This window comes from Microtus pennsylvanicus, chromosome 8 (genome assembly GCF_037038515.1).
Source record: "Microtus pennsylvanicus isolate mMicPen1 chromosome 8, mMicPen1.hap1, whole genome shotgun sequence".
In the NCBI taxonomy this organism is placed as follows: Eukaryota; Metazoa; Chordata; class Mammalia; order Rodentia; family Cricetidae; genus Microtus; species Microtus pennsylvanicus.
In genome coordinates, this window is record NC_134586.1 from 84,546,043 (window position 1) to 84,559,909 (window position 13,867).

Sequence of the window (13,867 nt, forward strand, 5' to 3'; positions counted from 1 at the left end):
CCGCCTCACAGCCCAGCTCTCTTTTTCAGCCACATTGGTGACCGCGCTTGGTCTTTAAACTTGAAAGTGAATCAGAATTCCAAGTTTAGAATTCAGGCAAAGGATTATACTTAATTTAGAATGTAAATGAAGTCATTCAGTATCATTAGACATGACCAAGATTGTCAAGATACACATTCGTCAGGAATTTAAATAGTTTGGGGCCAGGAACAAAAGTTTATTTGTTTTGACAACTGTATAGAAATGATTGTCTTTTCTAATGTTTCCCATTCTGAACTGTCAGTTTTGTGAAAGAGTTCATTTTTCACAGTGCCGTTAAAAAGAACAATCCTGGATGGTCTTTTATTTTTTTTTTTTATCTTAAAGTGACTTCAAAAATCAGGGTAGCTTGAAATGTTTATCTAAATTTTTCTACTATTAATAGAAACTTGGGAGTCAGCTATTCGGGTGAAAACCTGATAGGTCCAAAGAACAGAGGAATAATCAGCTGACCTGCCTCTCTATATTTCCCAGATTGAAAAAGTCCTCAAAGTCTCCAAGTCCCTCCCTACTACTTCTTATGCATCTCTCCTGGCCCGCTGGGTCCTCGGTACCTCTATGGTTAATTCCAGTCAGTTTGTCCTTGACTCTGCCCCCTGATTCAAGGTTAACTTTATTAGCAGTCTCGGAGTGTCAGTACAAACAAATATCCCACAGCAGTAGCTAACTGTTCCTTAAAGTTAACTGCTTTAATTCATTTAAAATCAGTGCTTTAGTTGTTTGTATTGCACACCTTTGTCACAAATCGTACAACTTTCAAGAACAAAAGGAGAAATATGTCCAGTATTTATCCAATTTGATTTATTTACCCTCATTTTCTTTTCATATATTTTGTTCCATAAATTTATTGCATTATGCTGAATACTATTTATCCATAAAATGTAATATATAAAGTTTGTTTAATTTTATTTAAATCTCTGTGCTTTCTTTTTCTCTTTTGTAACACTTAAAGTCGATCAAAATGACAGTCTAAACTTATAGTTTCTGACTTAGTGCCTCATTGATGAATTAACTTTGTGCCAACACTACCTGAAGAGATGTTTGCTTATGATCAAAACTTGTGTTTCCATCAAGACTGTCATGGTGGCCCACACCTTTAACCCCAGTGCTAGGCAGACATTCAAACAACTGAGCCACATCCCTGACCCATGACAAACTATAAAAAATCTATTAGAAGTCAATAAACAACCAAGACAGTGTCAGGTGTAAAAATACATTGTACTCACCACTGGCCATCGTTAGTGATGTGGGAATATTGGGGTGTCTTTGAGGACACCAGGGCCTTTCTCAAAGGTCAGGGTCCCAGAAAGTAGAATGGCCACCAAAGTGACCCCAAGCCAGTGACTTTCATGTTCTTGTCTAGAGAATTCAAAGAATGAACTTTGAGAACCACAGAGGGTAAGTTTTAGAGAGGAGTTTGGTCTACATTTTCTTAAGAGAGGGAAGACAGCTCCTGTGTAGCAGCAGGGTCCTTGTGGGTGGGATGCCATCAAGCTGCCGGTTCTGGGGATCTTTTTAAAGAACTTACAACACAGAGTGGGCTAAGGCATAGGGAGAGGATGAGCTAGTCGGTCCAGGTGGCCCAGCCATGAGTCCTGATTCACTGGCATTCTCATGCAATTTCCGCCAAGGAAAAAAAACAAGGAGCCAGGAACTAGCATCCACATCCCCCACCAAAGCATTCTCTGCCCTGCTGCTTTGGGGTCTCTGCCCTACCTGTCCAGTTTCTACCACCTGTTCTCATCATTGCTTGGATGGGTTCTGTTTCCACTTTGAGCCTGCTTTTCTGGATAAATGAGAGCAAAGTCCAAGTTCAGGAATAGTCTTTAGGATGATCCAAAGGCAATAAGTAGTTTATTCCATTTATGTGGGAGACTGCTTCTGTTTCCTACAAAGAAGTGTAGCACTCACCGACAAGAACATTGGTGGAAGGCACGGGGCCAACCTTGTGCTGAGCTCCATACCATCTAGAAATGTGGCCCAGCTCAGCTCTGGAGATGGGTCGAAACAAAGTCATAAACTTACTTAATAAGGAGCTTTTCTGAGATTGATACTTTAAATCCATTGCCTTAGAGGTGACAGTGTCAGAAGAACTTGTCAGGAGGTTGGATATGCCTGCAAACTCTTAACATTTAAAAAAATATCTGGCTAATTTAATGCCCACAAGATACATTACACTAAGCATGTTAATTCACTGTGCCTTGTTTCGTGTGAGTATTAAGGAGTTCTGATCTAAGAAAGACTTATACCCTCACGTCACAACACGAGGCAATATTCCTCTCCTGTAACTTGAAGTCATTACAAGTGTATACTGGTAGCTTTGCTGGCACAGTTTTGACCACAATATCTCTTTAATATAGAGTCCTTGATTAGAGAGCGAAGGCAACTGTTTTGTCAAATGTTTTCTAAAAAGAGTTTGAAGTCAAACATGTAAGTTTCTTGTGTGAGGTTAGCTCCCTATAAAAACACTGCTCCAAGATAGCTTCAGTGCAGCCAACCTGACTATTCCCAGAAGTGATCACCTCTAACTCTTATACGTTCCAGCTGAGTGGTACCAGCTTTGCCCTTAGCCCATCCACATTATTCTGCAATGAAGCAATCCATCACCCCTCACATGGGAAGAAGGGGTACAGCTAAATTATGCCTGTGTGTGTATGCATGTGTACATAAAGCATGAAGATGCTGTGTGAACAGCAGTATTGTTGATAACATTGGCAGTAGAATAGCTGAACAAGATTAAAATGGTCAAAAATCATAGGAAATTGAAAATAGTGTGTCAAATTGTACACACCCTATTCTAGTTGGAATGTAAGTTTTTTTTTCAACTCTTTGGACAAATGTGTGGGAGGTGAGGTGGTGTGTGTCTGAGAGAGAGAGAGAGAGAGAGAGAGAGAGAGAGAGAGAGAGAGAGAGAGAGAGAGATTACATCCCTGTAGTAAAATCTTGTTGACTTCCAGATCAATATTGCCAGTTGAATCTGGCATTTGCATTTTCGTGAATGATGCTGAAGAAAACAAGCAGAAGAGACTTACTTTATGCTTTTATAATAAAAGGCAGTTTATTAGAAAAAACATGTTAAGGAAAACTCTTGCATGTTTTACATTCAAAAAATTAAATACCTTTATATTAAGCTTCCTCTTATTTCCATTTGTTTAAGGAGCTTGAACTGTGCCGAGAATTTACATCTGCCCCTGGTATCCATATCAGGTTCTACTTACCAGAGCAGCCCCGGAAGAAGAAATGGCATGAGATTTGCCTAAAGAACTCGGCTTCACAGAGATAGTTCATCGCTAATTTTATTTTTGCAATTAGCTTTGTTAAAATAATTGTGTCTGCAATAATTTGTAGAGGTTGTGTGTAATATATGAGTATTTGAATAAACTTGTTGGACAGTATAGTAAAAAGCTGCTTCCTGAAGTGTGATATAAATTACTTCTGCTTTAGGCTTATCTGAGAATACATCGATGGGCTGGCTTCTTTGAAGAACTAATTTAGGCTGGCTAGATCCCAGGGATAAGGTTTTGTTCATTTGAATCCATTGCAAGATCAGCGGTAATATGCCACAATTTGTGACAAGTAGAACAGAATTTTCATAAAATTTACATGTGCTTTTAATAGATATCGTATTAATTCACCATTTGTTTTTCTTTTAGCTCACAGGAAGATGAACGACCTTTGTCACCTTTCTATCTGAGGTATTTATTTATATTTTGTCTTATTTTGGTCTACTATAGGACATAAAGGTGAGTTAAGATACTGTTGGGTTTATTTGCCCATTTTTCTTTTCTTTCTTTTTCTTTTCTTTGAGACAGTCTTATATATTTCAGATTAGCTAGGAGTTTACTACGCAGCTAAAGATAACTTTGAATTTTCATCTTCCTACCTGTACCTCTGGAGTTCCAAGATCATGTACTACCACACTTTTTTTGTGGTGCTGGGGATTTTGCTTTTACTGTTTCACATAATTGAAAAGACTAGGATGAGATGTTTTTATTTTAGACTCAGAATTTAGACTCAAAACTGCTTGCTGCTTAGGCAGTATGTAACCAAAGTAAAAACAAAACAAAACAGAACAAAAACCAGGCACACACCATATTGTTAGCATACACAAGGTCCTAGGCTCAGTCCTGGCACACAGAGACCTGTGTGTGTGCACGTATGTGCATGCATATGTGCATGTGTGTGTGAGAGAGAGCGTGCGCACATGTGTGTGCACACATACAGTCCCCAGCATTCTGAAGAAGCCTTAGATTCTGCTAGCTCATTTTTGGGGGAGTAGTGAAACAATAAACTAAAAACTCAGCAAGTTTATGGAACTCAGAGTTGTTTCTAGCATTTGCAGGTCCAGAATAACAGCCATTAATAGCAGCAGGTCAAGCTGTCCTGAAGTCTGCTGCTCTTTTGAGTCCTGTTTCAGAATCCGTGTGGTAGTTCACAAAAGCCTGGACTCCAGTTCCAGGGGATTGGATACCCACTTCTGACCTCTTAGGGTCCCAGGCATTGGACACAAACATACATACATGAAGGGAAAACATCCACACACATAAAATAAAAAAATCTAAAATAAAATTTTTAGAAAAAAAGTAATTTAGGATAAAAGAAAATTCATAGTGTATTTACTGGGCTCTGGGCTTCTTGCTGTATTCAATATTAGGGTCATAAACACTACAATGTGAGGACATTCGGAATAAAGAATAAATTCATAGAGGGATGGCTCAGCAGCTAAGAACCTTTGCTGCTCTTTCAGAGGACCTGAGTTCAGTTCCCATCCCCCACATCAAGTGACTCACAATCTCCTGTACCTCCCTCACCAGGAGCTCTGATCTTGGGCATACACACACACTTATGCCACACTCACACACACGACATTACACATACATACATATAAATAAACAGAAACAATAAAAACAAATCGTCAAGAATGAGTATTCCTACAAGCCTACATTCACAGCAGACAAAGAAGAGTTAGCAGGCGCTATTTTCAGACAATGGAAGTTCAAAGTAAGCGGCTCAGTTGTTTCACAAAAGCAAAAATAGTAATTATTTAACCTGTAATTAAAATTCCAAAAGGAGTTTGGGTTTTTATTTTTTTTCTTTTCAGAATAACATTGTATGGTAGTCTCAAAAATAACATAAGAATCTGTTGGGTGCAAGTTTATCTTAACTTTTATTTTAATTTCTTTCTTGATTTATATAAAACCAAAAGAAACTGCTGAGAAAGCAGGAACCCAGCCCCATAATTATTTGCCTGGCTAGTTTGAGGCAGACTTTCTTGCTATTCTGTTGTAAAGTATTTAAGTGGGAGAAAGAAAGCTGATTGTTAATTATCATTAACCTCTACTGGGTACTTTTAACTAGAAATGTGACGTGTCTACTGATGAATGTGCACATTTTCGTGTCATGTCTAATAAGTGAATGACGCTTAGCTGCTTTTAATATATTTTCATGTTTCTACAACTTCCATTTTTATCATTTTGTTACTTTAGAGACCTCTGACTCAATGCCCATAACAGAGTTATTACAATACTCACAAATTCCTCAGTGATTTTTAAAGTGATAAAAAAATAAAAATACTCATTTCTTTACATTCAAAGTAATGTTTTGTCTGTAGAAAGTAAAGATGAATTGAAAGTTGTAACCTGCCTCTTTCCCAAACAGTAATATTGACTAATGAATGCTATATATCATATTTTGATAGTGTTCATTTGCTAGATTTTTCTTAAGGGGAGGAAGGACCAATAGATGAGGCATATCTGCTGAGATAGGTACGCAGCAGAAGCAGACCCATCAATGAGGAGTCAGGCAGAATGGTTGGGGATGAACTGCCGGCCAGTAGCAGGATTAATTCTGGAAGATGAGCATAAAGTGGAACAGAAAACTCGGGAGGCTGCAGTCAGGGAGTGGGCAGCCTTCATAGAGAAAGAAATAGACCAGGACAGATGGATGATAGAGCAAAGGAGTCCTCTGGTCTCAGAGGAAGGGGAGTGGATTGTCCATCAAGGCAGATCACACAGGTAGACCTAGCCGCTGGTTCTCAGTTGGTGTGAGGCACTAGCGAGCATGTGAGGCACTAGATGAAGGGCCTGGAAGGAGGTGGCCCTACATGAATGGAGGCCTCAGGGTCTAGGTTTGTCTAGAGGAGAGAGTAGGGCCCAGGAACAGGAACCAAAAGGGGCCCACGTTCCTCACCTTGCTACATTGCCACGAAACAGAATTTCTTCGTCTGTGACTCCCAGGTCTCTTCATGGTCACGCTGTGCCCTGTGTTTCTCTCCTGGTCATTTCATTTGCGTCAGACCTTTCTGCAATAAAGCAAGACTGTTAGACACCAGTGCCTACACCCTGAGTCTAAGTAAATACCTTCTGTGGTAACAGTCCAGTGTCCACTGCGGTCCCTCGTTTGCCTGCCTAACTCTACATGGAGCCGGTGTCTTTGTTTGAAGGGAAAGGAACTCATAACTAGAGAGCAACACCTGCTACCACCTTGTGTCAAGTTATTGCGCTGATCGTGGGTGTCATTTTTCCCCAGATTGCTCCCTTGGGATTAACCAGCTCTGGTGAAACAATTAGGGAAACGAAAGCGAAGCAAAACTTCGTAAGACCTCAGCTAAACAAACACATGCCTGTGCACGCCACACAGGGAACATTCCTGGCAGGTGTGTGCACACTGTTCTCTTTCAGATTCTAGGCTGGGATCCAAGCACAGGAGCCCCCGACTCAATCGATCAGATTAACATCAAAAGCAGCTTACCCTTGATGTTCTTCCATGCCCCGCTCTGCCTGTGGCTGTCTGCATTCTTCCTCCTGGCATCTGATCAGATCTGGCTGGGATCTGCTGCTAGTTATGTTTCCATTTGTCTGAGTTCTCAGTGTCTACAAACTTGGCTTTGGGTTTCTAGAGCTGGTTTCCACCGGAACCAGGGCTCTTCCCCTCCACTTTCTTCTTGTCTCCCCCTGCTCCCAACCTCCTACCTGCAAGCTCCTGGTGCCCATCCAACCGGATTTTACCTTTGAGCTCCATACAAATTCCTGGATGGCCAGTGTGGCCTGTGCTTCATCTAAGTCTGAGCTCTGTCCTTCAGGGGCCTGCCAAGTTGTAGCCAGTCTTACTGAGTTGTCACCAGCCGGACACTTCTCAGGCTTGTCCCTGATATGCAAGCTGAACCCATCTTCTGGTAAGGACCCAGTTCTTGCAAGTTTGCTTTTCGATGCTCCATGAGAACTCTGGAGTTGACAGTTTTTAGATTTCAGCCCAAGTTTTAACATGGTACAAGCCAAAGCTAAACTGCTATTAAGCGAGTTAGAGTTGCTTAAGTCAGGCTCAGGGTTTCATCCATTTTCTAATTGTCCTGAGAGAATATCTGATAGATTTGTTTCCTTGTTAGTTGTTTGGGATGCAAGATCCTTCTTTGGGATTTTGTCCATTTTTAATTGTTGGAAGTCTCAGACCTATCATTTTATGTAAGATTCTGAACTGCTGCGTTAATATTGAAAACCTTAAGCATTGAATACATTCAAGTTAAAAATTTACCTGAGGCTGGATATGTTTTTCAGTGGGAAAATGTGCAAAGTCCTGGGTTTACCATAAACAGGGAGACATCTAGAAATTAGATCATACAACTCCTGTTTTTGTATGTAGAAACTTTAAGAACATCTCTAGACAGATTTTTTAAAAATAGGGGATACCATCTTAATTTATGCTACAATTCATATGTTTGTGATTTTTTTCATTATATTTCTTTAATTTTAAATTTGGGTTGTTATTAGTTTGAATTTTTGTCTTTGAAAGATAGTGTTTTCCAAAGCTCTTTATTATCAGCCAGACATGGTGGTGGTGGTGCTTGCCTTTAATCCCATCACTCAGGAGACAAAGGAAGGTGGATCTCTGTGAGTTCAAGACCAGCCTGGTCTACACAGTGAGTTCCAGGACAGCCAGAGATGCATAGTGAGACCATGTCTTCAAACAAATTGATTATCATGGAATTATTTAAAGTATATACTACAGATATTTTATTTGTGGCTAAGTTTGTTTCAGGCTGTTGAGGAGAATAAATAAGCTATTTGTTTAGGATGTACTTATTTTTAACCAGATGAGAAATCAAGTCTGTTTGGACAGTTTGGAGCATAAATCATTATTTTTTTACCTATCCATTTTGACCAGAATAATGTTTCTAAGCTGAAAGGGCAGTTGTGGGACTCAGCTTCTCTCTCTCTCTCTCTCTCTCTCTCTCTCTCTCTCTCTCTCTCTCTGTGTGTGTGTGTGTGTGTGTGTGTGTATGTTTGATACAAATAACATAACTTTTACAAATCACATCTATTTGTATTGTTGATATTTTGTAAAATACATGAAAGTTAAAATGTGCAATTTTCATTGTTTTAAATGTACAGTTGAGTAATGCTTCAAGCATTCTACTGTTGGACACCCATCACTACCACCCATCACTAGAAACTCCAGAACTTGTAAGACTGAATTCTGTGTGCTTGGACCATTAATTCCTCATTACTTCCCCCTCAACCCTAGCCATTGGCAATCATCATTCTTCTTTTGTCTCATGTCTTTGATGCTCTAGGCATCTCACCTAAGTAGAGGCATACAAAATTTATCCTTTTGTGACTGTGTTTCTCTTATCCTAGTACCCCCAAAGCTCATGTAGCATTAGTCAGAAAGCCAGTGTTTTTAGAGGAGGCTCGCAAGGGTTGAACCCAGGTTGCCAGGTTTGTTGGTAGGTGCCTTTACACTTGAGCTATCTCACTGACCTAAGTTCCTTCCATCTTTGACTACTGTAAATGATGCAGCTTGTGAGCATGGTTGTTCAAACTGACAGCTCAAGTCCCTCCCTGCTTTCAGTTCTATTAAATATATACCTAAGAGTAGAATTGGTGGGCTTATTTTTTAGGTGTATACTATTTGGCATACAAGCAGCACCAATTTACATTTCTAATCATTACTAATTCAAGTTTCAGTTTTTTCCATCCTCACCAACAATTTTTCACTTCGCTTTATGATAATATCAATCCCTACAGATTTGAAGAATGAAGAACTCTTCAAATATTCCTTCTCCCTGGCTAAGAATCTAAATCTTACATAGGACTGATTGGATATCTATTTCTGAGATGTGTCATGGGAGATTTTTTTAATTAATTAATTTATTTATTAAAAAATTTCCACCTAAAAAAAAAAATTTCCACCTCCTCCCCACCTCCCATTTCCCTCCTACTCCCCACCTCCCCCTCCCTCTCCAGTTCAAAGAGCAGTCAGGGTTCCCTGCCCTGTGGGAAGTCCAAGGTCTTTCCCCCTCCATCCAGGTCTAGGAAGGTGAGCATCCAAAAAAACTAGGCTCCCACAAAGCCAGACCATGAAGTAGAATCAAAACCCAGTGCCATTGTCCTTGGCTTCTCAGTCAGCCCTCATTGACAGCCACATTCAGAGAGTCCGATTTGATCACATGCTCCATCAGTCCCAGTCCAGCTGTGCTTGGTGAGCTCCCATTAGATCAGTCCCATTATCTCAGTGGGTGGACACACCCCTCCAGTCCTGACTTCCTTGCTCATGTTCTCCCTCCTTCTGCTCTTCATTTGGACCTTGGGAGCTCAGTCCAGAGCTCCAATGTGGGTCTCTGTCTCTATCTCCATCCACTGCCGGATGAAGGTTCGTCATAGGAGATTTTCATGTGCAGACCTAGTTGAAGACCAGCCTACCAGTATGACCAAAGATAAGAAACTATAATACTTTTTGGCAGTTTTGAAAAAAATTGGCCCTGAGTTCTTGATATATTAGCATCCTTGCTCAGACTTTTTGCATAGTAAGAGGTAAATAGAGATTCTGCACTCAGTTTTCTCAATGTTAATGAAAACTATAGGCTTGTATTTGTTTATTTTATTTTATTTTGCTTTTTTGAGACAGGGTTTCTCTGTGGTTTTGGAGCCTGTCCTGGAACGAGCTCTTGTAGACCAGGCTGGTCTCGAACTCACAGAGATCCGCCTGCCTCTGCCTCCCAAGTGCTGGGATTAAAGGCGTGCACCACCACCGCCCGGCTTATAGGCTTGTATTTGGACTCTACTGAGAAAGATAGGCCATATAAAATTTTAATGCTTCTCTCCCTTGGCTTTCTTGGCTCCCTTGGCAGGATAAAGCAAAGTCAAATTTTCCTTATTAAAAATTATCCATTCTGCCTAAATCTCTTGCCATTTGGTTCTTCCCTTCCATGACTTCATATGAGCTTCTCTCTGTAGGAACTTGAATTGGAGTAACTTAAAAGCTTGTAGTTAAGCAGGTGACTGACTACCTTCACTGATATAACTACCCTCGAATTCCAACTTAAATTCTAAGGATCTTAAAAATGCTGTAAACGTAGAGCCGATGCTACAGAGAAAGCCAAGGCGTCTAAGACTGCTCGTGAATGAGCACCTTGAGGTCTTCATGTTCCATTTTCTGGTCAAGGTAGATAACCAGAAACAGAAAGAAAACTTTTGGGAGAGGGCAGAATTGGAGTGCTTTTACAGTCTGCTTCCCTGAACAGAAAAACAAGTGGAGCTTTCCCAGTGGAGCAGAGGCTTGAGTCATCAGAACATAATTGTGTGTTCATTTTCACCGCTCTATCACCACCAGCTTCTTAATTTCACTATCTATTCAAAGACTAGAATACTTACATACAAAACAAAGGAAAGGAGAGAGGATACCCCTGGGACACTGGCTACTTAACCAAAGCATTTGGAAAAGGTCTCAAAGCAAGGGGATTATTGGATTTAGTGTGCTTCAAAGTATATACTGCACAAAAGCAAACTAATTCTGTGTGTGTGTGTGTGTGTGTGTGTGTGTGTTTCTCCAGTTTACTCCTAACCATGGAGCAAACAAGCAAATCTGCCTGAGAAAGCTTACCACATTGTCCTAGGGCAGACTTGGGTACTGGCTCTAATCAGCAGGGACATTTGCCCACAGTTACTTGGACAATGACATAAACTAAGAACAAATCAGCTCACCCAGGTTATTTGGAAATGGTGTCTTGATCCACTGTTGCCCCTTAAGAACTCTTTAACACAAAGAAATGATTTAAGATTTACAAAACAAAACTACACATTAAAGGAAAAGATGATCCTCCCTGAAAATTTAATATGAAAACAATGTTTTGCTTGAAAAGCAATACTGTTAATCTTCTCAAAAGATTCTCAAGGATCTGATTAACCTCTTTGAATGTTAGTGAGAATCTGTTGAGAACACGTGTTTAGATCTGGAATGAAAGACAAAGAGGTCTGGAAGTGCATTGACATTAACACTTTAATTGGTTACATTGGCATGACAAGTGCATTAAAAAAAACTGTGAGAAGCAGTAGAGATCAGATACTTTTTAAAATCAAGGATAAGACACTATCCAGCAGATATCCCGGTTCTCTGGCTCTTAACCCTCTTCTGTGATTTTCCCTTAGGTATGTTAGCTTTAGGTATGTTAGCTGCGTCATGGATACATCAGCTGGAGCTGAGCATCTCATGGTCACTCTTTCTCGGCATTTTCATCAGTATAGTACATAGATCTCTGTAATAATTTCCATTTCTTGCAAAGTTGTTTTGTTTTGTTTTGGGGGTGAAAGCTATACTGGCCTGTGGGTATAAGTGTTTAGAATATAGTTTAGGAAATGGTAGTATTAACTTCTCCTCTAATACCTTTCGAGCCCTGGGGAATTGACTAGGTTGACAGTACCAGGCATTAATTCTCTACTCTTAACCAGGGTCTTAAGACCTATTAGATAGCTGTTGAGTACCCTGAAAATAAAAGCACCACTATTACACCACTGGGGATATCTTGCTGGACTGGCCAAACTGCACCCATGAAATCTCAACATCATGGTTGCCTAAAAAAGACCTGTATAATGACAACATCAGTTGACATGCCAATGTGGATGGGAAACTTCATGAAATCCAGCCCCTAGATGAATAGCTACAAATAACTAATGGCTGATGAGAAAAGAAGAAACAGTTTTCTGTAAGACTGAGCTTCATGAGCTATCCAATCCCAGGTGATGAGCCCTAAACAAGAGTACATAGAAGCAGTGCTAAACTGAGTCAGCAGGACTCCAATTCCGGGAGATTCCTACCTTCCCTGGGTACTGGGCACACTTGTGGTATCTATGCATACATGCAAGCCAAACAGTCATACACCTAAAATAAAATAAATAAATCTTTAAAAGCTTACAAAGAAGAAGTCGTGAATTTGAGAGGGAGTTGAGTCACAGGAGGAGTTGGCAGGGGAGAGAGATGTTGAAAATGACGTAAACACAGTACTCATGTATGAGATTCTCAACAAAAAAAAAAAGTGGGAGAGATGGCTCAGTGGTTAAGAATAGTTGCTACTCTTGTAGAGGACTTGGGTTCAGTTTCAAGCACCCACGTGGGGGCTAGCAGTTGTTTCTCCAGTTCCAGGGGAATCAACACTTCCCCTGACCTCTGAGCTCCTGCATTCTTGTAATGCATATGCATACACTCAGGCACACACACGCACGCACATATAAAATAGGTACTTTCTTTGAAATTTTCAAAACCATAAGCTAAAATTAAAAGTCACATATATAATGAAGAGGAAATCTGAGAATTTCTTCCAGATTGATAAAGAATAGGAGCAAAGTTAAAACTATGGAAGAAGTAATCAGAAGAGATCAGAAGAGATGGTTTGTGGCTGAAAACTCTAGAAGTCTAAGAAGTAAACCGTATGATTGGAAATTGAAGTAGGAATCATAGTATTTAGCCTGCTCGTTCAGAGGTAGATTAGAGGGCAAAGCAAGTGTACCAAGTACTATTCAGCTGTGAAAGATACAAACTAGAGCCACGCAGTGATGGCGCATGCCTTTAATCCCAGCACTCAGGAGGCAGAGGCAGGCAGACCTTTGTGAGTTCAAGGCAAACCTGATCTACAAGAGCTAGTTCCATGAGAGGCTCCAAAGCTACAGAGAAACCCTGTCTTGAAAAAAATTGAAAAAAATGGAAGATGCAAACTAGTATGTATCAAATAACATGGCATCAAAGCGTGTAAATCTAAACTCTTCCGTTAACAAGGATAAACTTGTAAATCCATATGGACATGGGGGCTGCACATGCAGCAATACATCCGTAACAAAATTTACAAAGAGACACAGCAGGAAAACAAAGACATAGATCCTAAACCTTCTCCTGCCAATGGCTGCAGTATCCCCAGGATTCATGCTTTGCTTGCTCTTTGCCAAAGATCTCAATCTTTTGAAGCACTTTCTAATGGGATAACTATTAACAGGTGTTTTTCCAGAATTTTCTGGAAGTAGCAGATTATTTGAGAATAATGTGCATCTTTTGTGAGGACACTAATATGTCAGACTATACAGAGTGAGATCAGCTTCCCTGAATATCAGTTATCAATCTGTAAAATGGGCCCAGGATCTATATGACCTTTCTGTTACATTTAATAATTTTGGCTAATAATGACCTACAATAAAAACTAAAGAATTCTGTATTTCTTTTTAGGCACAAATATACTAAGTACCTAAAACTGAGAACTCTTTAGAAATCCCAAAAGGACCTGGGAGGTGGCGACGCACACCTTTAATCCCAGCACTCAGAAGGTAGAGATAGGCAGAGCTCTGTGAGTTCGTGACCAGCCTGCTCTACTGAGTGAACAGCAGAACAGCCATGGCTACACGGAGAAATCCTGTCTCAAAACAAACAAATATCAAAAAGAGCCGAACAAAAGATGTCTGCAGACTGGGAAGTATTGAGGAGAGCATAAGCTAAAACTCTTTTCTTTACATTACGCCCTTTCAAATATGCTTAATATTTAAAACAATAGAAAGTGTGACATAAGAGCGTA

At 40.1% G+C, this 13,867-nt stretch overlaps 1 protein-coding gene across 2 annotated transcripts in view; it reads left to right on the forward strand.

Moving 5' to 3' along the window:
* Positions 1-13,867, forward strand: part of Fam13a (family with sequence similarity 13 member A) — an 85,390-nt gene that overhangs the window by 12,314 nt on the left and 59,209 nt on the right. For both annotated transcript variants that reach the window (XM_075983948.1, XM_075983949.1), the window contains exon 2: positions 3,693-3,734. In XM_075983948.1, coding sequence (XP_075840063.1) covers positions 3,693-3,734 — 42 coding nt within the window. The remainder of the gene's footprint in view (positions 1-3,692; positions 3,735-13,867) is intronic.